The 24907-nt window shown below is 43.2% G+C and overlaps 1 protein-coding gene across 1 annotated transcript in view; it reads left to right on the top strand.

Annotated features, from left to right (window-relative positions):
- The first annotated feature begins 481 nt into the window (after positions 1–481).
- NWD2 (NACHT and WD repeat domain containing 2) overlaps positions 482–24907 on the top strand; it is a 123076-nt gene continuing 98650 nt past the window's right edge. Inside the window, exon 1 of the mRNA XM_038401059.2 lies at positions 482–2144. Coding sequence (XP_038256987.1) covers positions 1994–2144 — 151 coding nt within the window. The 5' untranslated portion in view covers positions 482–1993. The remainder of the gene's footprint in view (positions 2145–24907) is intronic.

The raw sequence follows: 24907 nt of genomic DNA, 5'->3' as shown, positions 1-24907 counted from the left end.
GCTTGTCACCATGAAAGGTTTTCCTCCTTCCCCCCCCTGCTGTTGGTGATGGCTTATCTTAAGTGATCACTCTCCTTACAGTGTGTATGATAAACCCATTGTTTCATGTTCTCTGTGTGTGTGTATATAAATCTCTCCTCTGTTTTTTCCACCAAATGCATCCGATGAAGTGAGCTGTAGCTCACGAAAGCTTATGCTCAAATAAATTTGTTAGTCTCTAAGGTGCCACAAGTACTCCTTTTCTATATGTATTATGTATCACTTATTTACCATACAGCCTGTATGTATATCACATGTACCAAGAAAGAAAGATCTATAAAGAGAGAGACTTTGGAATATATGGAGATCCCAATATACCAGCTGGGGGAAGAATCTGCAGCTTGTTTCCAAGAAGGGATCCACGAGCCCGGGAGTATCATATTAGGGCCCAGCCCCCGCCCATCTGATGTCTCTCTCTCTGGGAGGTTTCTAAACTCTGCCGATTGTGAAAGGTCCGCCGCCTGCTGCTGCAGCGCAGCCACTATCTCGCGCTGGGACCAATCTCCCCTGCCAGGCTCGCGTGCTGGGGCCGGGCAGTCCAGCCCCCCCCCACCCCCCTCCTCCAGCGCGCGCGCGCGGTTATCTCTCTGCGCCGCTCGGCCCTGAGCGTGTCTAGGGAAAGGTTTCCGGCGGATCAGCAGGCGGCGGCCGCCCAGCCAGACGTCCCAACCTTTCTGAATATTTCATTGGCGCTGCCCGCCGGGGCTGCACGGCCACTGACGGCTGCACAGAAGAGCGAGCTCCCGCAGAGCCGCTTCCTGCCCCTTGCGAGCCTCTCAGGGCGGGCTTTGAGTCCTTGTTGCAAACGAGGGATTGGTTTTGGAAATGAAACCCCTCTGCTGGAGCTGACCCGCTGGAGAGCCTGCCCAGATGCAATGAAACCCACAACAAAACCCCAAACAAACCTCACATCTCTCTGAACTCTTTAGTGGCCAGAGGATGAGCCAGGAGCAGCTTTCCTATAAAAATCCCCGCCGGGGGCTGTGAAACAGTTTGAGGAGGGAAGGGCTGGATATGTTGCTGGAGAAGAGTTGCAGAAGGGAAGGTCCCTTTTTGGGGGCGCCGCAGCCCTTAATGCACGAGAAAAATCAACCAACCAAGAGACTTATTATTGCCGTGTTTCAGCTGTGAGCAGGCTTTCCCGCACCCGCCAGGAGCCTGCTGAGACTGGCCCCGGAGAGTCATAGCTGAGGGTCGACCCCCTCCTCCAGAATCTCTCTGCAAAACGCCCCGCGCGCTCTCTTCCCCTGGAAGCCCCTGCAGGGGGCAGCGGATGACGCGCTGTGCTGCCCTGGGCAGGCGTGGACTGAGAGGGGGGCCACAGCCCAAGGCGCGCGCGGCGGGGGGGGGGGGGAGCTCGTGGACCGAGCTGTGAAATCGCCCACGCTTGTGCCAAGCTAGCGGCGGAGAGGCGCGCAGTGGATGCCCGCGGAGGTGCCCCCCCCCCCTCCACCCATCCATCCATCCCCGGGCTGGCCGCAGTAGCCGAGCTCTGCTGCGCTGCGCCGTCGCCGGCGCTCGCTGGGTGCTGGGGCCGGCCTTGTGGAGTCATCGCTGAACGCCCAGCAGCGAGCCGCGAAGAACTCCGCGCATAAAGTTTGTTTCCAGCCGCCACCTGCTTCGGCAGCCCCTCCGGCTCCCTCGGCCCTGGGGCGCCCTCCTGCTTGCCCGTTCCCAGGGCCGGGGAAAGCTCAAGCCCAGCTGCCTCTGCCGCCGATGACCTCCCGCTGCCGCCCCGTGCTGCTCTGAGGACACAGGCGGCGGCGGCGGCGGCGGCAGAAGAGGAGCCGGGGAGCCCGTATGGCCGCTCCCAGCGAGCCGGTGGCGAGCGCGGCCGCTCCTGTCGCTCCTGCGGGCCGGGGGCTGCTGTGAGCCCGGGGAGGGCGGGCGGACTGCGGCTGCCTCGGAGCTTCTCCTGCGGAGCACTGCGGGGCCGAGCAGGCGGCGGCGGGGGATGTGGCCGGCGGGAGCGGCCGGCCGGCTGCCCTGTCCGCGGGACTCGGCGCTCCGGCGGGCGGCTTTCTCCGGGAACCTCTCGGCTCTGCCGTCTCACCTAGCGCCCAGCGGCAGGAGCGTCCGGGTCTTCATCAGCGCCAACCCCGAAGGTAACTCGCCCGGGCGCCGGCCGCCTTCCAGCCCGCGAGGGACCCGGGGCGCCCCTGGCTCTGCAGCCCCGCGTCCTCCCTTCCGGCGGCTCCAGGGGTCTCTCCCCATGCACCCCCCCGCCCCGCCCCGCCCCGCCCGCCAGATGCCGGGATTGCCCGCCTGGACCCTTAGCTCACAGCTGAGAACGAGCCTGCGGGGCCTTGGCAGGCTCCTAGCTGTTCTGCACGGGGTGGTGTTGGCAGAAGTTGGTGCTTGTCTGCCCACATCTTGCCCCCCCGCCCCCGACATGCTCTGGAGAGGGCACTAAGGCGGGCACAGCCAGCCAGCTCCTTGCTGGCGGCAGCAGCTCTTGCTTTTCCTTTCTCCTAGCTGTTCTAGTGATCGCGCCTCCTGGGCTGTGGCACAGCAGGGGCGAGCCCTCTCCAGCTGGCCTGCGGCTGTGGGGGAGCAGTGCAGGGGGCCCGGGAAACGCTGGCGCTCAAGCCGTCCCTTCGGGTAAAGAGACAAGGCGGCTCCGCGGCTGCAGCCGGGTCGGCTGCCCGGGGAGTCTCCCGGCACGTGCGGTTCACGGGGGAGCAGGGTTCTCCTCTTGCAGTTAGTGCAGCAGCCCCTAGTCCTGAGCTGAGCTGCTCAGGGCGCCTTCAGACCCTCACAGCCACAGTCACGAGTCTCCAGCTTCCCAGCCCGGAGGACGGCTGGCATCGGATGACTCTGTTTCTCCCCTCTTCAGCCCACTAGCCCGATCAGCCTGCTCTTAGGCGGGGAGCCCTCGGGTCTCTGCCTTCCCCCGTGGTTGTGAAAACAAACTGAAAAGGAACAACTCTGGTAGCTGGCTCTTGCTCCAGGATTGTGCTGGGATCGTTATTTTCAAGGTCGAAAGCTGAACAAGAGGCTGCTACGAGAACTAAATGTCTAAGAGCCTAAGTTGCACCTAAGTTGCTAGATCGTGTGTTTCACTGCCTTATGTTACCTGAAGTTTAGCTCTGATTTTAGGAAACGAGCCATTTCACATAAATATAGGCTGTGATATACTCGGATTTTGCTACAACCCCGTTCCTGAAGAGTAACACGCACAAACTAAAAGCACAGTATCGCCGGCTATGTATATTTATAATAAGGTAAATATACTTTGAGTGAAACACAGTGAAGTGACCACTCAAGGCAACAACAAAAAATAGGTAATTTTCTAATGAAGGTGCAGAAGAAAGTGCATTTTACTTGAGGATACTGTATAGGAATCTCTTAGTAAGATTGCCTGATAAGAGAGGTCTCATGTACTGATTTCACAGTATATTGCAATTAAGTGTAGGTCATACACAGTGATTAGTCTGAAATAGAATTTAAGGAGAACTTTTTTCTCTGTAGGTATTTTGGAGAGCAGAGGACTAAAGTTAACACAATAATTTGATCTTAATCCTGGTCTATTTACAAGGAAGAATTTCTATGAAAGTCTACAGCCTTGGTTTAAAAACACTGCAGCATCAGGCACTTTATTAGAAGTCCTTGAAACAATTAAGCAGCCTGTACTTAGAAGTACAAAATATTCTGCCTTCAGAGCTGAAGAATTTAGCATACATTCAGGAGAAGTAGTTATTCCCACTCATAAATGTAGTTATTTTAGAATTAAAGTTGCTCAAGTCTATTTCTTTACAAAAATCCAAACACTAAAAGTAAGGAAATCCTAGATTAAGGCAACATTCCTACCCCTTGCCAAGAAACAGTGCACTAATTTTTCCATACTCATTCACATCAACCCCCTAATGCCTTCCCTGATAAAGCTAATTTAATTCAACAATACTGTCACCTTCAATGTACGTAACAGAAAACAGAAAGTCACACTTAGAATGAGAAATTAATTTGATTTTAAAAAATGACAAATATCACAGCACAAATAGACGTGGTTATGACTAATAGAGTACAGAAAACAAATTGTCACAGTAGTAACTTTTTCCAAGCTTTTTTGAATGCATGAGTCAATTTTCAACTCTCAAATTTGGGAGATTTTGTTGCTAAAAGGATTCTTAAAGGTAGATTCACCAAAATCAATTCATGGTCATTAAAAAATGTTTATAATGCTTAAACTATTTAAAAGATTAATGTAAATCTACAAGATATTAATTCTGTACAGAAAGAGTAAGTGCTGTAAATTTGAAAAAGATACATAATTGTATTCATGCCTAAGTGACCAATTTAAACCTTGCTGGAAGTGTAAATGTATTCTTAACTATGGAGTCACTCTGATTGTGACGCCTCCATAATATTTGTCATCAAAGCTGTTTGTCATCACATCCATTTGTCATATTAGCTAGATATTTCTGTTAAAATGCTCAGCAATCAATTAGTTTAAAAAGTTAATATTTAGGCACATATCTCACAGTTAGCAGGATTGATTCCTTAAATTGTTACTTTGAGATATCAGTTTACTAACCATATTGAGATGAATGTAGCAGGTTTGCCTCTCAGAGTGATTTCTTTCAGGCTGTTTGCAGATTCAGGAAGACAACATTGCATTGATTTACCCTTGGTTCACATTTCCAATTTTTTCTTCACAGCAGTAAAGGCTAGATACATTCTTTTTTTTAAATGAAAGCCCGAGACAAGGTTTTCCATAGTGACCAGTGATTCTGAGTGCCCAACATGAGATACCTAAAAAGTCCAATTTGGAGAAGGGTAAGGTGTGTGGCATGAAAATCCTTTAAAGCTGAGGCACCCAAAATCATTAGTCCCTTTGGAAATCTTGGCCTTAAATCTAGAGAATCCTCTTTATGACAAATATCCATCCATGAAAATATTTGTTGACGGTCCTTGTGACATAGACAGAAATAATTATTACTAACGGTGCGTATAAATAAAAAAAATTAATAAACTGGAAAAAGACGCCAGTGCCTTGGATTTAACTATAATCTAGAAGTTAGTTATTTTCATATCTTAATAAAATCAGGAATTTATTTTCTAAAGAATGCCCCCAAAAAGTGAATACAAACATAATTTTGAAAAAGAACCCATTTGAAAATGCTTCAGATTCACTAACTAACAGATTTAGGACCTGATCCTATGTGTGTTTGTAGGTTCAAAGCCTTACTTGTTAATGCTCACGACATCCACTTGTGCACTCTGGGCTTGATCTTTCTAGTTTCTGAACCAAGAGCGGATTTACCATGAAACCATGTGGTTGAACGGGGCCCCTAACAACAGGAGGGGACCCCAAAATGTAGGCCAAATCCCATCTGACAACCTGCCCCCAAGTCCCGGCTGGCAACGCAGCACGGCTCAGGCTGGCAGACTGCCTGTATGCTGTGGCCAGTGGCCCCACGCCACTCCCAGAAGTGGCCGACTGCTGGCATGTCTCTGCATGCCCCTGGTGTGGGGGAGGCGGCTCCACGTGCTGCCCCTGCTTGGGCAGCACACGGAGACCCGCTGCCCCACTCCCCCAAAGGAGGATCTGGAATTGGGACCGGGAACTGTGGCCAATGGGAGCTGCGGGGGCGGCGTCTGCTGGCGGGGGTGGCGCCAGCAGGCAGGGGCACACAGCGACCCCCCAGCCCAGAAGTCAGAGGGGTGTGCGTGCTGGTCGCTTTGGGAGAAGTGCCCAAGGTAAGTGCCCACCCCCGTCCCCCTCCTGCACCCAAACCCCCTGCCCCATCCCAGAGCCCTCACCCAGCATCCAAACTCCCTCCCAGAGCCCGACCCCACACCCCTTCCCACACCCCAGCCCCCTGCCCCAATCAAGGTACCACTCTTTATTTTCATTTACTTCCCATTACTTATAATATAGGAGGAGGATAAAGAAAAAAAGAATGAAAATCAGGAGGGGGAGATAAGAGAGAATGTTCTTTTTCTTGGCTGGGTCCCAAGGACGGGCCCCTGAAAATGAAGCTGTGCACAGGGCCTCACTAACTCTAAATCTGCCACTGTTCTGAACATTCCTGAAATGTGCTGAGTGGCCTCAACTCCCACTGATTTCAGTAGGAGTTGAAAGTGTACAGCAGTGGTGGGCAACCTGCGGCCCACGGGCCACACACGGCCTGTCGATAATCCACTGGCGGGTTGCGAGACAGTGTTTACGTTGACCGTCCGCAGCTCTCAGTGGCCACGGTTTGCTGTTCCCGGCCAATGAGCGCTGCGGGAAGCAGCACGGGCAGCAAGGATGTGCTGACGCAGTACCACAGCATAGAGTTGGCTTCTGAAGGTGATGTATTTTGAATGAGAACATAAAATCAAAATTCTGACAACCTGCCTTAATTAAAAATTCCATGGCACTTTGGAAAGCAGGGTAGCTGGGAATTAAGCCTGGTGTTTTTGTCAAATTCCGGTTTTGGTAATTTTATCCACTCCCTTAAGCTTGATCTGTTGTTCCCACTGGTTAAATTATTCTTGATTTGTTACTGTAAACAGCTGTGTAGTTTTTAGTGTGTTGCAACATTTGGTGTCTGAGGAAGGCTGTATTTCAGTAGTGAACAGAGTGAAATCATTAACAAAGAATACATATGGAGCCAAATCTTGCCCTCCTATACATGTGAACAGTCCTAATGAAGACAGAGAGGTAATGATTACTCGCATTTGTACGTCACCCCTATGCATCTTCCTGCCATGGGTAGGGTGAGCAAGTCCTATCTGAGGGCTCAAGTGGGACTTAAGTAGTGTCTAGGACTTGACTGGGCCTTCTGACCAGGAATGAATTTCACCCTTAGTGTTTGGTTTTGGGTCCATTACCCTAAACCCAAACCAACTGCATTTCGACCCCTCCCTCCCTCTGGGGAACACTGAAGATCCTCCAAAGTCTGTAGAATTTTTATCAGATTATGATGGTTAACACTTGATATAGTAGCTTTTGACATTTTAAATTTTATAAACTGGTTTCTGTGGCATAAACAGAAACAGATACGATGCTTTTTAAAAACTTTTATAAACAAAACTGCTGGCCTGTGCATGAGATATTTTTTCACTCAATAGCTACTTAAAGTTTCAAGCATTAAAGCCATGTATAAGTAAGCTTGGCAGAATTCAATTTTTAATTTTTTTTATAATTTTGACAGATATCAATGTTTATTTTTAAGGATTAGTTTTGATTTTCATCAATTTAAATGTTCACAGTTGTGGAATATTATAGGCATGGGGGAAGACTATAATTATTGAATGAGAGTAGATGCTGAGATTCAAAAAGTTAAATGTTTATAACTGTTAAAACATAAATTGTCAATATCACATGTCAAAATATACAAAGTAATGTCCTTAGATCAAACTCTAATAAGTTCTCAAGCAGTATTTTGCTTACTTTGTCTATCTGTAAATTTTAATTATTATTGATGGAAATATTTTTTCATTGGTTTGTGTGTGTATGGTGAAATCAATGTTTACCTACATTTACTGATTAAAAATCTAATCCTTCCAAGCCTTGTTTTATATATTACAAGGATCGTAAAAGAGATCAGCTTTAACTCCTTTGAACTCTTAAACTAGGCCTTGATCCAGCAAAGCACATAAGTCAATAGGGACTATACACTTGTTTAAAGTTAAGCACCTGCTTATGTGCTTTGCTGGATCAGAACCCTACTGACCTTAGTTACTTTCATTAGAAAATGAAATTTGTACTGTACTAGGGAAGTAAGGAAATTTGTGTTATTTTGTAATGACAAATATTTATTTTCACCTCTAACAAGGATACTGAACTCCCACTTATTTGAAAAAAATCAGTGTAACCTTAACTATGGAGCTATAATATATGCATATAAGAATAGGTTTCAGAGTAGCAGCTGTGTTAGTCTGTATCCGCAAAAAGAAAAGGAGTACTTGTGGCACCTTAGCGACTAACAAATTTATTTGAGCATAAGCTTTCGTGAGCTACAGCTCACTTAATTTGTTAGTCGATAAGGTGCCACGAGTACTCCTTTTCTTTTTGCATATAAGAATGTTAGATAAGACGTCATTTAATATAAAGATTTAGGAGGCTTTGCTAACATCAAACTAAACACCTGGAACTTTAACAGTCTCTTGCAAGATGACCAAAATGGGATTTCATTACATTGTATTTCATTGTTATACTCTTATTTTTATAATAGAATGCTAGAATTATTCTATTTAAAATGTTTTCCATTAAACTGAATATTCCAAAAACATTTGCAACTTTGCTCATGATATTATAGTATTTATTTGGGTGATTAGTCCCATTGAGTAGAATAGGGATACTTTTGTGATAGAAAGTTGCAGAAATGGGTCTTATCTGCATTACTATGTTTGGACTTCTTTGTCTGCTGTTTTTGAGAAATTTTCTCTCCTTCTGTGTGTGAAAGACAGAGAAAATGAAATGGAATATGCATTTCTGTGGACATGCCATAGAACATTTACTGCTACCAATAAGCATAAAGCTGGCAACTCACAACCGATGAAGAATTATGATTGCTCTAATTATGGTGTTCTTGCCATATGTAGGGAGATAAAGATACAACATTTCCCTTCTGTAGCATATTCCCACTATACTACTTTATTTTTACTTGAAATGTTGATTTCCTTTTTTAAAAAAGAATTAAATCAATGAATAATCAAACACACAGAAGTCAAGAAAATACTTGTTAAAGCAGTTAGCTCTGATCCATTATGCTTCTTCCCCAAAATACTGCATGGTCTCTTCTTATATGAATTGCATCATAGGAATATCTTATTTATAAAGATAATTTTATGTAATCTGGAAGGAATGTATTCCTTGTGTAAAGGAAAACACAAATGTTCAAGTGCATGAGATAGCAAGGGAGGTGTTGAAGAGATATGGAGACAACTCCAGACTTTTTTACATTAAGTGTCAGTTCCTGTTACTTGAAGTTGTATCTGTTATGGTTTTATGTAGCACTTATTATTGAGGTGTCTAATAGCTACAAAACAAACTACATTTGAAGAACAGTTGAGTATTTTTAAAGTTATGAACTTTTAAACTTTTCAGTGACCCAGAGTCTGAGACGGTGGCAAATTTCAAATAATCTCATTTTTTTAAATAGTCTGTAATTTGAAACAAATGCCCATTTCAAGAGGCTCAGAGATTGATAAAATCCAGCATTCCAGCCATACAAGGCAGGACTCAGTCTAAAAAAATGGAATGAAAAAGTTTCAGCTTGGTGTTTTTTGTCTCTGTGGAGCCCTCTCCTCTGCGGCTTCAGAACTGATGAGGTTCTGCTGCATCAGTTGGTGAGGGGAAGATTTTTGGGGGTGTACACCTCCTGAAGAATGCAGAACCTTGCTCTGTGTAAGCTGTAAGTTTCCTGAATAGGATGGTGGGAAGGCCTGTTCCAGAAGTGGCACAAAAGGATCCACAGCAGTGCAGTTCCGTTGGTGCTTGTTTCCATTGTGGGAAGTGCTCATTGAGCCATGGAAGAGGGTGCATTGGACTGAAGTAGTTTCCGTGGGGGCAGCTGTGGAGATGCTCTGTTGGGAGAATTGCTCATGACCTCCTGTGCACCTGCTTACTGCTCAGGCCACCGAACTTGGTGACCCGGCTAAGGATTTGGGTATATGTTGAAAAATGTATAATTGGAACAATGAAAAGTTTTTTTGTTTGTTTAATTGATGCCAGAAATGGCTGAACAGATTTTGCTGATATGTTTTAAATGCACACAGTGCAGAGGATCAACTGAAAAAACAAAAAGGTGTTTTGGGACTTTTATAGAATTGCAAAATATTCAGTTCTTCAGCTTTGTTTGTTGTCCTACATCTTTAGGAAGGAACAAAATTACGTAAAAACAAGCCATTTCCCTGCTCTGCACAATCCAGAAATAAAAGGAATGTGTTTGAGAAAGTTAAGAAACTAAAAAAAGGGGACGTGGGGGTAGCTATCATAGGGTTGGAAGGGACCTTGAAAAATATTCTAGTCCAGTCCCCTGCACACATGCAGGACTAAATATTATCTAGACCATCCCTGAGAGGTTTGTCTAATCTGCTCTTAAAAAATTCCAATGATGGAGATTCCACAACCTCCCTGGGAAATTTATTCTAGTGCTCAACTACTCTGACAGTTAGGAAGCTTTTCCGAATATCCAACCTAAACCTCCCTTGCTGCAATTTAAGCCTGTTGCTTCTTGTCCTATCCTCAGTGGTTAAGAAGAACAGTTTTTCTCCCTCCTCCTTTTAACAACCTTTTATGTACTTGAAACTCTTATCGTGTCCCCTCTCCATCCTCTCTTTTCCAGACCAAACAAACCCAATTTTTTTCACTTTTCCCTCATAGGTCATGTTTTCTAGACCTTTAATCATTTTTGTTGCTCTTCTTTGGACTTTCTCCAGTTTGTCCACATCTTTCCTGAAATGTGGCACTCAGAACTGGACACAACACTCCTGTTGAGGCCTAATCGGCGCAGAGTAGAGCGGATAATTACTTCTCGAGTCTTGCTTACAACAGTGCTGCTAATACATCCCAGAATGAGGTTTGCTTTTTTTTGCAACAGTGTGACACTGCTGACTCGTATTTAGCTTGTGGACCACTATGACCCCCAGATTCCTTTCTGCAGTACTCCTTCCTAGGCAGTCATTTCCCATTTTGTATGTGTGCAACTGATTGTTCCTTCCTAAGTGGAGAACTTTGCATTTATCCTTATTGAAATTCATCCTATTTACTTCAGACCATTTCTCCAGTTTGTCCAGATCATTTTGAATTATAATCCTATCCTCCAAAGCACTCGCAACCCCTCCCAGCTTGGTATCATCCGCAAACTTTATACGTGTACTCTCTATACCATTATCTAGATCAGTGATGAAGATATTGAACAGAACTGGACCCAGAACTGATCCCTGCAGGACCCCACTCATTATGCCTTTCCAGCATGACTGTGAACCACTGATGATTAGTCTCTGGGAACAGTTTTCCAATGAGTTATGCATCCATCTAGTAGCTCCATCTAGGTTATATTTCCCTAGTTTGTTTATGAGAAAGTCATGTCAGACAGTATCGAAAGCTTTACAAAAGTCAAGATATACACGACTCCCACTTCCCCCTATACACAAGGCTTGTTACCCTCTCAAAGGTTGGTTTGACATCATTTGTTCTTGACAAATCCATGCTGACTGTTACTTTTCACCTTAGTATCTTTTAGATGTTTGCAAATTGATTGCTTAATTATTTGCTCTATTATCTTTCTGGGTACAGAAGTTAAGCTGACTGATCTGTAATTCCACAGGTTGTCCTTATTTCCCTTTTTATAGATTGGCACTATATTTGCCCTTTTCCAGTCTTCTGGAATCTCTCCCATCTTCCATGGCTTTTCAAAGATAATCGCTAATGGCTCAGATATCTCCTCAATCAGCTCCTTGAGTATTCTAGGATGCATTTCATCAGGCTAGACTTGAAGACTGGTGACTTGAAGACATCTAACTTGTCTAAGTAATTTTTAACTTGTTCTTTTCCTATTTTAGTCTCTAATCCTACGTTATTTTCACTGGCATTCACTATGTTAGATGTCCAGTTACCACCAACCTTCTTGGTGAAAACTGAAACAAAGAAGTCATTAAGAATCTCTGCAATTTCCACATTTTCTGTTATTGTTTCCCCCACCCCCCACCTCATTGAGTAACGGGCCTACCCTGTCTTTGGTCTTCCTCTTGCTTCTAATGTATTTGTAGAATATTTTCTTGTTGTTCTTTATGTTTCCAGCTAGTTTGATCTCGATTTGTGCCTTGGAAACTAATTGTGTCCCTACATCCTTGTGTTATTTGTTCTCCCCAAACACATTCCCCTCAAAATATCAATCAAGTAACAAACAAGCAAACCAACTACAAAAAAAAAACAACCCTCAAACCAAAACACCAAACAAAAAACCCAAGCAGAGATTTTACTCTGAAGACAGAGAGCCAGAGACTGCTCTGCTCTCTCCCACTATTGCTATTGATTATGGAAGATGCTTAGAAGCTGAGTGATGAGCATCATTATAAAACTCTAGATACTTAGATAATTTTGACAGCCTTCTCATTTGAGAGAAGGTAAATCTATTTCTAAGACTTCAAAATAGTTAATAATGTTGTTATCGAGGTCACAAAATTGTGCTTGAAAAATTTAAGGTTTCCAGATTCACCTAACACAGCAGTCTATTAGCACCCTAAAGACCACAGTGTCCAAGGCAGCTTTCAAAACTAACAATACTTCTTGTGAAAACTGGATATTTATGCTCAAAGAATATCAGAGTTGCACATCCAAACACTGTTCATACTAAAGATGGGCCTGAGCCACCAAACTGAGAGCCAGACCCAGACTTCTGCAAAATTCAAGGATATACAGAGTCTGGGTTTTGTTTCAGCCTATTCAGGGGTCCTGTAGAGGAGTTTGCTCTGTATCCAGAAATACACATTTCCTAAAGTTCAGATTGTTTGGATCTGCAGTTTTGGTGCGGGTCCATCTTGTTATCATCAAAGAGTGGGAAAAATCACAACACGACAGAGCACATTATTTCCTTTCTTACCACAATAAATGTTTAAAGTTGCTTTATATCTTCACAAGTATTCGCATACCAATCTTGGCTCCTAGTAGTCTGGTTTTTAGACATATGAGCATATCTCTCATTGTTTGTTTGGTTTAGAACAGGGGTCTCAAACACGTGGGCCGCATGCAGCCTATGGAGTTATTTCCTGCAGCCTGCCATAGGCGCCGACTCCACTGGCAGCCGAGCTCCCCTCACCCCCTGCCTTCCCTATTTTCCCGCCCCAAGCGCGCCGCGTCCCCGCTCCTCCGCTTACCTCCCAGTGCTTCCCGCCGCCAAACAGCTGTTTGGTGGCACTTAGGACTTTCCAGGAGGGTGCGGGGAGGAGCAGAGATGCAGCACGCTCAGGGGAGGAGGCAGAGAAGAGGCAGGGCTGGGGTGGGGATTTGGGGAAGGGGTTGGAATAGGGGCAGGGTTGGGGTGGGGACTTTGGGGAAGGGGTTGGAATGGGGGCGGGGAAGGGGTGGGAAGAGGCAGACATGGGTGGGGACTCATGGACTAGACAAGCAGTCTGAGGTATGAAGTTCAGCATGTATGATTCTTTGCTGTGAGTAGTTGGGAAGAATGTTTGTTAAAAGTGGCAATGTATTTTGTATGAATAGTTACTTTAAAAAGTTCCTGCCATTACAGCTATGTTGATCGACTGTTAGTGTAGATCATCATCAGTGTTACTGACCACATAAGGAATGGCTACAAGTGTTTATATTTTATTAAAACCCCTCTTCACATGACAGTTTTTAAAAAGTTAATACATTGACTTTTAGTAGCATACTATATTACTCTTCATTTTTTTCATTTTTGACTATATTTTTGTATCATTGTATGACAAGGTTTCAGTGATGCAACTCTCGGGCCAATGTACTAGTCCTCGTGTGGCCCTGGTGGTGATTTGAGTTTGAGATCTCTGGTTTAGAAATTCAGTGCCACTGAGATGGGTGTATTACGCCAGAGTCTGTCCTTTTCTTCTTCCACTTTTTGGCTTGTAGGAAGGGATTTGAGCTTCATATACATTGGATTATAGTTTCCAAGTATGGTTAGGGAAGATGGAATTTCCAAGTGCAGATTCTACATTATATTAAACTTTGGGCTGAAAGATACAGTTACAGTATTGATTCCGTTTCCTATTATCTCACTTTCAGTTTCAAAGTAAACAACAAAGTCTTTGCTCTCCAGCTAGATGGGTGACGAGCACTACAACACATTTAGCAATTAAGAACAGGAACATCACTACTCTGCACCGATCTGAGCTGGGAGAGCTCATACCCCCAAGTTTGTTTTACATAAGAAGATGAAATGGTGTCCTGAAAGTCAGTCCTCTTTGGCTCCCGCACCTCAATAATCCCTTCAGCCTCAGCATGGTGTGAGGACCCAGCTTGTGATGGGAAGATGTAATGCACAGGGAGATAAACTCTCCTCCCTGAACAGCTACGGAGTTGCTTCTTTCTCTCTCTGGTCTAGTGCAGTGGGTTGACCTTTCTGTTTAACAATTGTCCCACTGTGAAGTCAGATATTTAGGGCTTGAGGCTTCTTGTCTGGCCTGGCTTCAGTCTTTAAACACTGAAACAGTCTCAGTCCCATGGAACAACAGAAAAAGAGGATTAAATAAACTATGTGTACTGCTTGGGAGACTTTTGCCTTGCCATGGTACTCACCTCATCTTTTATTCATTGTTATGGAGAATTCACACCCTTTTGTGACGTTACTGCAGCAAAGCAACTCTTTTTAACAGCCTTAGTAATAAATATAAAAGACAAAATATCTACATTAAAATGCTACAAATAGCACCCTATATTTAATTCTAGCCCAGGATCAGCACGGAATATTTGTAGCACCTGTAACTTTAGTTTAGTGTAGTTGTTTTGTAGTTTCATCTGGGATGGAAGAAATATACTAACTTTGACTACGTTTATTAAATGAGCACGGATAAATATATTGCAGATAATGAGGAAATAATTTTAAAATTAAATATGAAAATTTTCATTGTATTTCTGTGACATGAGTCAGTTCTGCACACAAATTTCATTGTACTTAATGATACACATTGTTTCCTGTATGATTCTTTCCTCCTATTCCTCTACATCGAGGTGGCCAACCTGAGCCTGAGAAGGAGCCAGAATTTACCAAAGTACATTGCCAAAGAGCCACAGTAATAGGTCAGCAGCCCCCCATCAGCTTCCCCCACCCTGCTCCCAGTGCCTCCCACCCACTGGCAGCACCATCAATCAGCACGTCCCCTTCCCTCCCCGCACCTCCCGATCAGCTGTTTCCTGGCATGCAGGAGGCTCTGGGGGAGGGGGGGAGCAAGGGCACTGCAGGCTCAGGGGAGGGGGCAGGAAGGGGAGGAGTGGGGGTAGGGCTTGTGGAAGAGCCAGGGATTGAGCAGTGAGTACCCTCTAGCACATTAGAAAGTTGGTGCCTGTAGCTCCCGCCCTAGAGTCTGTGCCTATACAAGGAGCCGCATATTAATTTCTGAAGAGCCGCATATGGCTCCGGAGCCACAGTTTGGCCACCCCTGCTCTACATTACCATTGTCATCATGATCCAGTTCAATCCCAAAAAGTACCCAGATTCCATATCTCGTAAATGCTTGGAAAACTGACTTTTGACGTTTCTGCAGTGTAAGAATAGGATGGTGTTTTGCCAAACTGGAGCTACCAAGAAGCTTGTTCATTCTGTGCCACTTTGAGATACTTGCATTAATGTTCTTGTTTAAGCAACAGTGCAAACATGTCATTGTCTTCATGACAAACTGTACAAATTCACACAAACACCAAGCCTGGTAAGAAGTTTGGTACTCAGTTTCTTTTTCTAACTACTCCATCTCACATGACTGATTTTTAAGAACTCTCATTGACTTCGGTAAGAGTTCTACTTCATAACTGATAGCATGGTATGAGCCTTTATAATACATTATACCTCATGCATGAGAAATATTGGCATGTGGAAAAGATACCCTGAAGCCATTAATATCTAAGTATTGCATGGGGAATTTTTAAAATATTTGACTTTGAAAGAAATCTTCAGAACAAGAGATGGCCATAGTATAATTATATATATGAGGACATTACTTGAATGACAAGTTTCAAGTTAAGAAATTTATCGGATTTCCTTGATTTTTTTCTTATGCTGAAAAATATTAGTAATAACTCTTTAGACATGGCATGCATTCAGGTATAACAAATGTGTTTGCAATGTATAGGTCCCAATAAGATTTAAATTGACTGAAGGTGGTAGAAATAATTGCATTTGTTGCTGTTATATTAATTAATTCCAAATAGTCATATGCAGGGAGTATAGCGAGGTCTGACAATTTTTCCTTAATGTAGGCACAGTTGTTCAAGACAGCTACTTCAGCCCTTGTCTGGGATTTTAATTAAGGAAGGATCATAAAGGACAGAATTAGAGGACCATATTTAATCATACATAATATGTTATACCAATATAAATCTAGAATAACTCCACTGGGCATTATACTGCTCTCACTTGACGGGTTTTACGCCAGTGTAACTCCATTAATGTCAGAAGCTTTACTGTAGTCTGAGGGACAGCAGAATATGGAGCATCACCTAGAGAATACAGTCATCTTTAGGGACCAGATTGTGCTGCAGTGTTCCCCCTAATTTTTTACGTCCATGTGCGGAATGAATTTTGTTGTGTGACACATCACCTGCATATTGGTGCACATAACAAAATTCATGTGGTGGGGGTGGGGCCGAAGGGTATGGAGTTTGGAAGGGGGCTCAGGGCTGGGGCAGAGGGTTGAGGTGGGGGAGGATGAGGGCTCTTGCTGAGGGTGTGGGTTCTGGGGTGGGGCTGGGGATGAGGGATTCAGGATGCAGGAGAGGGCTGGGGCAGATGATTAGGGTGCGGGCTCTGGGGTGGGGCTGGGGATGAGGGTTGGGGTGCAGGCTCTGGAGTGGGGCTTGGGATGAGGGGTTTGTGGGTGCAGGCTGCCCCGGGGCTGCGGTGGAGAAAGAGGACTCCCCCCAGCCCTCTCTCACCGCAACAGCTTGGGGCAGGGGGAGAGGCGCCAGTGGGCCTAGGCCGGTCCGAGGGAGAGGCTCCTCTCCTGCAGCAGGTCTGCGCTGGGGCCAGCAGAGAGGGGCGTCTCCCCCGCTGCAGCAGGTCCATACTATGGGAGAGGCATCTCTCCCCGCAATAGCCCTGAGCCCCTGCGCAGGGCTTAATAGGCAGCTGAGCGGCTGCGCAGCTTAGAGGGAATTTAGTTTGGATGTTCCAAGTGCTCCTGTGGGCTGGAAGACCAGGAAGTACATGAACGGTTACTTGTTGGCCTGATCCCTACCTTGCCCTAAGTATCAGCCACTGGAGTTGGCCAAGTATGTAAGGGAAGCTTGTTTCAACCCTAATGGGTACTCTTCTCTTGCATGCCCCTCTGCCTTTGTGAGGTGGAATTCCTCCCAGTTTCCCCTGTTTAATGTGACTCCGTATCATCCCCGGCGTGGTGCTGTGCCTTTATCACATGAGGGGAGAGCCTTATAACCTATTTGTAGATGTATCTATTCGGAAAGGGGGAAATGGCTGTATTTATTATAACTATTATATATTCTAATTCTCCATCTCTTGGCCTCTAACTCTATGCTCTACCATCCTTGCTTAATTTAATATCCAGGTGTGGAGATACTGTAGTGTGTGCGTGATTTTAGTACAGCTATTTGGAAACACTATGTGTGAAGTCATTCATTGGGGTCCCTAAATAGCAATATTTCATGGTAAGTTAATATGAAGTGTGAGTTAGTGACAAAATGTATTTGATTATGATATAGTGCCCAGGGTAATTGACCAAATGAAAGCTTTGAAATACAATTCAAATCCCTTTTGAGTGACATTGTTAATTTTTATTAATTATTGTTATTAATAATAATAATTAATTGTACTGTGCTGGAGCCCACAGGATCCAGTCAGGATTGAAGCCTGACTGTGTTAGGTGTTGTACAACCATATGAAAAGACATGGTCTCTGCCTCAAAATGCTTGCATTCTAAGGCCTTGATCCTGCCAATACATGCGCCAGTAACATTATGCATGATTGATCTCATTGATTAGATATCATTGGATAGTTTGATGCTTTTAAATGATTCAGAGCCATCAGGTTGCTAGCCTCTGTAACCACGTGAACATACTATTAAAGTTTATGGTTGTGGGACTACTCACATATGCAAAGTTATGCACCTGTGAAAGCATTTTCAAGAAGTGGCCTAAATTAAGCCGGGACCAAGCAAATGGGATAAACAGGAGACAAGGAGAGAAGGAGGATAAAGGTAACAATAGTAAGTTCACGTGATTACACAGCCTAGTTGCTTGATGGCTCTGAATCATTTTTAAGTATTTATCCAGATCCTCAGATGGCATAAATCTGTAATATACACCATTTGAGGATTGGGCCCCATTGTGTTTTGGGTATGGTTCCCCCCCACCCCTCATATCTGCCCACCTTTAGGTGGTTGTATAGTTCTGCAAATGCTTATGCTTGTAAGTAACTTTTTTCATGTCAGCAATCTCACTGAATTCAAGAGGAGGGACTATTCATGTTAGAAAGTTATATGCACATATAAGTAGGGCCCTACCAAATTCATGGTCCATTTTGGTAAATTTCATGGTCATAGGGTTTTTTAAATCTCAAATTTCACAGTTTCAGATATTTAAATCTCAAATTTCACAGTCTTTGTAACTGTGGGGGTCCCAACCCAAAAGGAACTGTGTGTGCGGGGCTAAGCAAGGCTATTGTAAGGGGTTTGCAGTATTGCCACCTTCTGCGCTGCTGGTTGTGGTGGCGCTGCCTTCAGAGCTGGGAGAGGTTCACTAAGGTGGATCTGACCTGGCCCCGGGAGCAGCCCATGCTGGAAAAGAGGAGGTCCCATCCCTCCCCAGCCTGGTCAGGGCTAGCAGCTATACCTGTTGCACAGTAGGAACCCCCAGCCAGGGCATACTCAGCCCTGCCCCTTCCCAGTTCATGGCCCCCCCATAACCACAGCACCTTGGGCAGTTGCCCATGGTGCCTACCCATAAGGCCAGCCCTGCCCCCCCCAAAAGATCTGCAGTGAAAGTGTTCTTAAAATGAACATGTGCTAGATCATCATCCGAGACTGCTAAACATGAAATATATGGCAGAATGTAGGTAAAACAGAGCATGGGACATACAATTCTCCCCCAGGAAGTTCAGTCACAAATTTAATTAATGCATTATCTTTTTAACGAGCATCATCAGCATGGATGCATGTCCTCTGGAATGGTGGCCAAAGCATGAAGGGGCATACGAATGTTTAGCATATCTGGCACATAAATACCTAGCAATGCCAGCTACAACTGTGCCATGCAAATGCCTGTTCTCACTTTCTGGTGACGTTGTAAATAAGAAGAGGGCAGCATTAGCTCCCATAAATGTAAACAAACTTGTTTGTCTTAGCGATTGGCTCGCTGAACAAGAAGTAGGATTGAGTGTACTTGTAGGCTCTGAAGTTTTACATGGTTTTGTTTTTGAGTGCAGTTATGTAACAAAAAATATTCTACATTTGTAAATTGCACTTTAATGACAGAGATTACACTACAGTACTTGTATGAGGTGAACTGAAAAACACTTTCTTTTGTTTATCATTTTTACAGTGCAAATATTTGTAATCAAAAAAATATACACTTTGATTTCAGTTACAATACAGAATACAATATATCTATAAAAATGTAGAAAAACATCCAAAATATTTAATACATTTCAATTGGTAGTCTATTGTTTCTCAGTGTGATTAAAACTGAAATTAATCACTATTAATTTTTTTAATTGCGATTAATTTTTTTTAGTTTATTGCATGAGTTAACTGTGATTAATCGACAGCCCTAATTCTTATGGATATGTAAGCCTGTGCACTAACTACATTTTGAGTAGTCTGAGTGGAAGCATACCTGTTTACACCAGTTCTAATTTGGCTCATAAAAAAACTGGTCAAAATTTGTCGTGACTTACATTGTAGTATAAGTTAGTTGACGCAAAAAAATTCAGAAAATGGGTATAGGAAGAATTCAGCATTTCCTGCTGTTCAAAATGAGTGTACGTGATTTAAATGCAGTGGGGCTTAAAGAGGATATATCTGGCCAAAACAGGAGTTCAGAGGATGTTCTAATAAGCCTATATTGTTGTTGTGCAAATGGCCCCAAAGCACCTAATAACAGAATGTGTAATACAGCAGCCCTCACAACATACCTTTAAAAACCCACCTGCTCCACAACTGACATCCACAGCACTACCAGCAACACTCAGAGACAAGAATTAGTGTAATAGGCTAAAATTGGGGATACTGTAAAAAAACACTTTAAAAACAAATGAATAAAAATCACCCATTTAATCTTCCTCACTCAGAATGGGTTTGCAGCAGCTTCCAGTAGCTAGTCTTTTGCTCCAAACCTCTCTATTTCTGGCTCTTTGTCCAATGCTTGCACATTCTGAGGCAGAAAATCCATTCCAAGAAACACACCTGCATAGACCAGCCAAATAATGGCATGAATAATATAAAGCAGGATGTAAAAAATGCTTAACTAAACATAACTCAGAGTCTGCCTGCAATCAAATTAATTTTTAATTATTTTTAATTTTCACATTTTCCATAATTAAGCCGTCTATAATTATTTCTGCACAGCAAAAAATACCACATTATATGATATTCCAATGCAATATCAATATCAGCTTCTCAGTTTCACATATGCTATAATACACCTTGTGACAGAGATGGCAATTTTCTGCATTATTCGGGACACATTTTACTGAATTAAGTTCAAGTATTTTAGGAATTCATTACATTAAGAAGGCAAATGTTTATGTATTATTTTGGAATAGTATGTAACTTCTTGAGGAGGAGACATGGCTAATATAAACCCCGGGAAGTGTTATGGAGCTTCAAAATACTCTTTGTAACAGTGTTCTTCACAAACAAAATTTAATGGTGTTCCTAGGACATACTTGGGAAGTGGGGAATACAAATTACCCACCTCTGTATCCATCCTTTTGAAGCTGTCCCTTGAGGAGAAAACCCATTGTCTGGCTGATTACTTATTCGTGGTCTCTTCAAAGACCCAAAGTGGATAAGAGTGACTTTCAGATTCATGGGTGTGCTGGTTCTGAGCCAAAGTGGTTACGAATTGGTAACCACAGAAAAACCCCTTGGGGTGGTTTGGAGGACTGTTCACCAGTCAGAGTCATTGCTGGCATTGGGTTGATCTCTGGTAATCTTACTGGCATGCCTGAAGGTTCTTTTATTGTTTTAATATGTTTTCTCTGTAATGCTTTTAACATAAGAATAAAAGTGCTTGCTTATAAAGGACTGTGTGGTAACTTTACTGTGGCAATTACACTGTTTATTGTCTGTGAGGAGAAAAGTAAGGTAGGCCTGCAAGGCAGTCCGGCTTTGCTGGGGAATAACATAGTGCAGGAAGGAAGCTATCCAGCCTGAAAATACCCCGGACGGGGGGAGAGAGAGAGAGACACGTTTCTCCGCCCAAGAAGGGTGATGGCTGGGGAGCTGGAAACCTAAGATTAGGTGCCCTTGCTGGGCCATAGAGAGGGACTACAGATACAGTTTCCCTGAACTGTGACACATCTTAACTACAGTTGTGACACAAATCAGAAAATATTTGTAACAAAATGAACAGTAGAATAACAAAAAATTGAATTCCCCTATTCTGGGCTAAATTAAGGCCAGATACCAGAAGCTTCACATATACTTTCACAATCCCAGGGCAAGGAACAAACACAACTACTGTCCTTGGTAAGGACTGACGGTATCTACTACTGGTGGTGGTACTAAAAAAAGCAAAAGGAGAGTGTGGGCTTGACATTAGGTGGCTGTCATCACCTTGTAAATTGCCTAACAGAGCATGGCCAGCACGAAGGGAGCACATGCCACATTCTTTCATGCTTAAAGCTTCCTCTCTAGCATGTGCTCCCCATTCAGAAGCATTCTGGTTAAGCCACTATGCTCCTGGAGACTCCTGCTGCTGGGGCCTCCTGCAAAGCCACTGAACTCAATGGCAGTCTTACCATTGACTTTAGTGGGCTTTGGATCAGGATCCTGCTGTATTGTTTTTCTACACACCCTGTGTGATGTGGAGTGTCATTTAACTATTTATCAGATTATCTCTATGTGGAAAATGTAATATTCAAGTTCAAATATGATACAGAAGAGTTTAATGGAAAACTTGATCTAAAATATGCAACTGCATAACTGTGGTTTACTTGAAATGTGATATACACTATGTACTGTATGCTATATTCTGATTATATTATGTTTTACTGTATGTACTATGTCCAAAATATAATCATATTTATATATAACCAAAGTATATTGGGAAGCCAAAACCTGTAAAACCATGGAAGAGGTTTTCAAAGGCGAGCATTAGGTATTCAACTCCCATTGACTTTCAGTGGGACTTGGGTACCTAAACTGAGCTATGTTCCATTATAAATCTGCCCCCTATATTTATAGTAAACTAATGTACAAAAATTTTAAAGAAAAATCCAGATCACATGTACTATTAAGTGCCACAAGGAAAAAGTAATAGTTAACGTTTTTATTATCATTATGAAAAAGGGTTGGGGAAGGAAGCTACCATGACTCATTGTTACAGACAACTGCAGTACAGAGAGTCTTTAAAAATATTAGACTATTTGAAAAAGATACTGTATTTAAGTCACTGAATTGAACTGGGCATTCTAAGGCTTGGAAACTCTTTAAGTACCATCTTCTCTGTAGCATTTGTCTCTGGCATTTATTAGTTGTGAGAAACAGTACTGAAGAGTTTCATCTGCATCTGCTTCTCAAAAGTGGTTAATAAATTGTATGAATTCTGGACTAACAGCAGGACCAGATTAAGGTTATGAGGGGCCTAAGTATGAATTACATATTGCAAAAAAAAATTATGAAGTCATCAAACATTTCTCTACATACATATTTACATATTATTTATTTATGTAAAATTAACAAGTTTATTCTACTCACTACACTCAATTCTTCAAACGGATACTGCTGAGTAAGAGGTAGCATGAGGGATGCTACAGTGTCCTTCTTAGGCCTCCTTCCTCGTAGGTAGTGGAGAGCTCATCTGTCTGAGGATGAACACTGCAAATTCCCCATCCTGCTCACCTCTTTCAACCTCAGCTCTCCACATGGCACAGTGCAAAGCCAAGCCCTACAGGTTTTTCCCCCAAGCTATAGACTCTACACCACATATCCTATCTCACTCTGACTGCAGTCTGCGAGGCAGCCAGCTTTTATTATGTAAAAGAAAACCACTCAGGTGTAAAATCCACTGGAGCAGAGGAAGTAGTAGTGGGAAAATTACATTGAATGGCATTGTATTTTAGGCTGTCTTGCTCTGAAAGCTGCCTCCCAGGGTTGCACTGGCTGAGGACAATGAATTACTGTTTTCACATTGAACCCAAATATTATTTGTGGGAGGATACTCAGTTTGTGTAGTTAATCTCCAGTGATCTCCACATCAGGCCATTCTTTCACCAATCTCTTCCACAATGAGAATCATAGGACTGGAAGGGATCTTGAGAGGTCATCCAGTCCAGTCCCCTGCACTCATGGCAGGACTAAGTATTATCTATTCTAGAATGTGTGATCAGCAGCTCTGACATGAGGTTTTTTAAGCATGAGTTCTGTGTGCACCAGCCTCCTACGGTTTGCATTGGTTTGTTTTAAGCTTTCTGTAAGAAAAAGATAACTAGAAGTGACACAGCTCTTTAGATGGTTGCCCAGTCATAATATTTAGCAATTCTGTACTATGTTAGTTCTTCAAAATCACTGTACAAACATTAAACAAACTTAATCTAATACTTTCAGCTTTTGAATGACTAGGAGTTGACAAAACAGAGCTATTCCCTGTTGTGTTCTCTGCCTCCCTGAACAAAAATACTTCATTGAAAATCAGCTTCTTAAAAGAATCATTAAGAATCTTTCAAAAGAACAGTCCAAGCAAGGCTGCTGTAGTGACACCCTTGTTACATAGGTCTCATGTTTGTTTAAGGCTGGTGTAGAATGAAGGGAGAGCTTCCGGTTTGTTTGCATGTGTAAATCAAGCAGACCTTGCCTATTTTTCCCTTAAAATGCCCAGAGTTTAGGAGAGGAAAGTGAATGAGATTCTGCTTATACCAGGTGTGAAAGAGCAGAAGGGAACAAAATCTATTTTGGGGCAAAAATCTATTCTCCCTGAAGTCAATAAAGCTACACTGGTGTAACTGTCAGCAAGAATTGGCCTGTGTTCTCATTCCCTTCTCGAATCACACACATTCTATGCTTGCCCAACATTTTCCACTTGGGAAAGAAGTTAGTTTGAGTTGGGGCAGAAAAATTAGGACTAACTTCAGGTTTATTTAGCTTTAAGTTTGTAGAATGAAACTCAAAAGAAATCAAATGTGAGGTACCTTTATGATGGATTGAACTGCTAGAGAACCAGCAAATGCACAGAACCTGCCCTATTCAGCCAGTCCTTTTATCTTTTTAGCCTGCTAAGAAGTGGATTTACAATCCTTGAGGGGAGGGAGAAACCTACAACATTATATGTTGAGCTTCTTTCAGTGTTTTTGCAACCCCTTAAAAGTACAAAGATGTGTTGGCCTGTGGAGCTAGGCTGACATAAGGAAAGAACTTGTTTGTCTGTTGTCATAAATATAAAGGTAAGGGTAAACACCTTTAAATCCCTCCTGGCCAGAGGGAAAAACCCTTTCACCTATAAAGAGTTAAGAAGCTAAGACAATCTCGCTGGCACCTGACCCAAATGACCAATGACTTTCAAAGCTGGAGGGGGGGGAACAAAGGGTTCGCTCTGTCTGTGCTGTTTTTTGCTGGGTCCAGAGCAGGAATGCAGGTCAGAACTCTTGTAAAGGGTTAATAAGCAATCTGGTTAGATATGTGTTAGATTCTGTTTTGTTTAAATGGCTGATAAAATAAGTTGTGCTGAATGGAATGTATATTCTGTTTTTGTGTCTTTTTGTAACCTAAGGTTTTGCCTAGAGGGATTCTCTATGTTTTGAATCTGATTACACTGTAAGGTATTTCACCTCTGTAAAATCAGGATGGTATTCTTTTAGTTTTTCTTCAATTAAAATTCTTCTTTTAAGAACCTGATTGCTTTTTCCTTGTTCTTAAGATCCAAGGGTTTGGGTCTGTGTTCACCTATGCAAACAGTGAGGATTTTTATCAAGCCTTCCCCAGGAAAGGGGGTGTAGGGCTTGGGGGGATTTGGGGGGGAAAGATGTTTCCAAGTGGGCTCTTTCCCTGTTATGTTTGTTAGACTCTTGGTGGT

This window comes from Dermochelys coriacea, chromosome 4, assembly GCF_009764565.3.
Source record: "Dermochelys coriacea isolate rDerCor1 chromosome 4, rDerCor1.pri.v4, whole genome shotgun sequence".
In the NCBI taxonomy this organism is placed as follows: Eukaryota; Metazoa; Chordata; order Testudines; family Dermochelyidae; genus Dermochelys; species Dermochelys coriacea.
The sequence above is the reverse complement of the archived record's forward strand: the minus strand, read 5'-3'. Positions and strand labels throughout refer to the sequence as shown.